Source organism: Lycium barbarum, chromosome 3 (assembly GCF_019175385.1).
Source record: "Lycium barbarum isolate Lr01 chromosome 3, ASM1917538v2, whole genome shotgun sequence".
Lineage (NCBI taxonomy): Eukaryota > Viridiplantae > Streptophyta > Magnoliopsida > Solanales > Solanaceae > Lycium > Lycium barbarum.
In genome coordinates, this window is record NC_083339.1 from 124,682,014 (window position 1) to 124,685,755 (window position 3,742).

The following is a 3,742-nucleotide window of genomic DNA, read 5'->3' on the forward strand; positions in this document are numbered from 1 at the left end:
CAGATGCATGGAAAAGAAAGAAGACATGGGCTTTATATAGAAAGAGATTTAAGAGATCTTGTAGCGTATCAAGGATTCTGATACAAGAAGGATTCCCCAAAAAGATTTAGCGGCTGGGTAATAATGACCTAGCATCGGGAAGAGTGAGATTTGACTTAAAGGTCCCGTCCTAGGTAATTGGAGGTGGCTGCTCGGTTTATTTGGGTCCATTCCCCGCCATCAGTAATTGTACCTCGGGAAATTGGGGGACTATCTGTATACGGGTAAAACCGAGGATACAGGCACGCTCGGTTTCCCGTTATTATGGTCATGCTCGGTCACGGTACGACCGTCTCACCGGGAACGAGGCTTCGAGTTCGGGCCGGGATGAGGCGATGAAGGAAGGGCAATTGACTGCCATCAGCGGGAGACCGAAATATCCGTCCTCAACCGAATATTTCGGCGTCGATCTCGGCAATACAGTTGTCACCTGATTTACTTGTTTTATTTAGAATTGTACTAGGGTTGAAACTCCTTTACTATATAAAGAGGAGGTTATCATTCATGAAAGGGGTTGGCAATAGCAAGGAGAGAAATAGTTTACATTAACAATTATAAGAATCCTATTAAATCCATTCCCATCTGTTCTTTAATTCATTTTTACTATACCTCGTGTAAGCTCGTAACAAAGGGTGTCGACCTTGGTTTCTATACCCAAGGCCAGACGCACTTAACAGTTGGTCAGATCTACTTCTCTGTTCATTTATTGATATATCTCGCCATCTAATCTTGAATTGAATTTAGCCACATATCTTTGACATTATGCATAAATTTAATTGTTCTCCGTTTTAAGGTTAAACAGCTACCTTCTGTAATGGACCATTTGGGTTTAAGAAAACGTATGAAATGTATACTCCGAACTTGAAATTAATTTAATACGGTCCCTAACTTTATAGCAGGAAAATTCATCAACCTCTCATCAAGAGTACTGCCAGCGGTACCTACTCTAGCAGTAGCATATTTGTACAGCAAAAATCAAATGATCAATGGGGACGTGACATTGGAGCTAATATTTTTAATTTCCACCCGGTGTTGAATGCCATTTTGAGGTCTTAATCAATTTGGATTGACACTGCGTAAGACCTGTTAAAGAGAAAAATGGTGGAGTTAGATTTTTTATCAATGAATGTTAAATTATAATAAGTAAATATACAAAGAAGTGAAGAGGCCAGGATTTAACATATAGTATATATACATAAGAAAAAAAAATGTTAGCTATCTATACACAGTGTAATTTTTTGAAATTTACCTCCTCTGAATAATGGTGGCTCGACCACTAATGGAGAAAGCGTTGTACCTGGATTTTTTCTGTTTTAAGAACTTAAAACCAAAACATCAGAATTTCATTTATTGCAACAATAACCCTTGACAGTAGACCCAAAAAAAATAAAAATTGACAGTAACATTTAACTCTCATTGGACGTGATGAATGATTGTAAGAGAACAACTAGGTAGGAAGTTGACAAGCAAACAAACCAGCAGATAAGATTGGTTACTACTATAAGTAATTACTCCAAAACAACTAAAAATATACTTATATGCTAGCAGGCAGAAGTCACTTCAACATGAAATTGCAATTATTATTACGTTAGCTAGCTTGCATTGCTTGCTAGCTGGGATATATTATATATATGGACTATAATATTTAGGTGGGAAAAGTGAGTTTCCTCTCTAGTCCCTACACGGATCCATAAATTTCCTGTCTCTCTCATGCCTAAGCCACACATCCAATTAACTCATCTTCCTTATGTAGTAATCTTTGATTTAGCTTAATTTTCATTGCAAGAACTTCTACAATATCAGTGTATCCTAACAGTATGTTATTTACTGTAATTTTATCAAAGTTTAAGTTACACTGTATTTTTATCAAAGTTTACACGATTAGTACAATTTAATCGATTACAGCAGGTTGTTCTATTACCTGGATTACCAAATCAAGTTTGATATACATGATTATAAGTTAGAAGTCAACTTAACATGATACAACAACAACATACCCAGTTGGATCCCACAACGTGAGGTCTGGGGAGGGTAAAGTGTACGCAGACCTTACCCCCACCTTGGAAGGTAGGGAGGTTGTTTCCAAAAGACCCTCGGCTCAAAAGAGAAGAAGGAAAACAAGGGAAAAGAGTCATATACGGATAAGCAAATCAAAACCATGTGAAAATGAGAAATAGCAACGAAGTCATGATAAAATAACAAAGATAGACAAGACCAACACATAGAAGCAGGATAAAAATACTCCTAATACGAGAAAGGAAACCTCGCGGCCTCCCACTAGCCCTCTACCCTAATACTCGACCTCCACCCCCTCCTATCACTGGTTATGTCCTCGGTAAGCTGGAGTAACGTCAAGTCCTGCCGAATCACCTCTCCCCAGGCCTTCTTTGGCCTACCCCTCCCTCTCTTCAGGCCCACCACTGCCATCCTCTCACACCTCCTCACTGGCGCATCAGTGCATCTCCGCTGCACGTGGCCAAACTACCTCAACCTCCCTTCCCGCTTCTTATCCACCACAGGGGCCACACCCACGTTATCCCAAATCACTTCATTCCGAATCCTATCTCTCCTGGTATGCCCGCACATCCATCTCAGCATCCGCACCTCAGCTACCTTCATCTTCTGGACATGCGCTTTCTTAACTGGCCAGCATTCTGTCCCATACAACGTAGCCGGTCTAACCACCGCTTTGTAGAACTTTCCCTTTAGAATAGGCGGAACCTTCTTATCACACAACACCCTTGATGCGAGCTTCCATTTCATCCATCCCGCTCTAATACGATGTGTGACATCGTCGTCAATCTCGCCAGTCCCTTGGATGATCGACCCCAGGTAGTTGAAACTTTCTTTCTTCTGGATGACCTGAGTATCCAGCTGCACGTCCTCGTCCTCTACTTGACTCCCATTACTGAACTTACACTCTAAGTACTCTGTCTGAGTCCTGCTCAACTTGAAACTCTTCGACTCCAGAGTCTGTCGCCAAACCTCCAGTCTCGCGTTAACACCGCTCCGCAACTCGTCAATAAGCACAATGTCATCTACAAACAACATGCACCACGGTACCTCTCCTTGAATGTGGCTTGTCAAAGCGTCCATTGCCACAGCAAACAGAAACGGGCTAAGCGTGGACCCCTGGTGCAGGCCCATCGTGACTGGAAAGTGTTCCGAGTCACCTCCAACCGTCCTCACCCGGGTTTTGGCTCCATCATACATGTCCTTAATCGCTCTAATGTATGCTACAGGAACACCTCTAGCTTCCAGACATCTCCACAACACCTCTCTTGGGACTTTGTCGTAAGCCTTCTCAAGGTCGACAAACACCATGTGCAAGTCAGTCTTCATATCCCTATACTGCTCCACCAACCTCCTCACCAGGTGAATGACTTTTGTAGTCGAACGCCCCGGCATGAATCCGAACTGGTTCTCCAAAATAGAAACTAACTTCCTCATCTTATACAAAAAATGTACAAAATTTTTTTTACACTTTTCGTGCACAGAACATAAACTCAAGAAAAATTATTATAGACAATTAATAGATTATCTAATTAGTCGGATGGTGTAAAAAATGCACTGTCATTAATAGAAGTTAAACTTAATAATTTTTATTTCTCTCTTTTTGTTTGATACACTGGATAAAACTAAATAGGACAGCTAATATCTTTTCAAAATCTACACTGCTTACTCTTATAAGAGAAATATAATA

The 3,742-nt window shown here is 40.9% G+C and overlaps 1 protein-coding gene across 1 annotated transcript; it reads right to left on the reverse strand.

Annotated features, from left to right (window-relative positions):
- Positions 1-1,753: 1,753 nt before the first annotated feature.
- Positions 1,754-3,489, reverse strand: LOC132631279 (uncharacterized). Its single transcript, XM_060346872.1, has 2 exons — positions 2,902-3,489; positions 1,754-1,894 (listed from the first exon to the last, which is right to left on the reverse strand). The coding sequence occupies exons 1-2, from the start codon at positions 3,487-3,489 to the stop codon at positions 1,754-1,756; spliced, it is 729 nt and encodes a 242-aa protein (XP_060202855.1).
- Between the last annotated feature and the right edge of the window lie 253 nt (positions 3,490-3,742).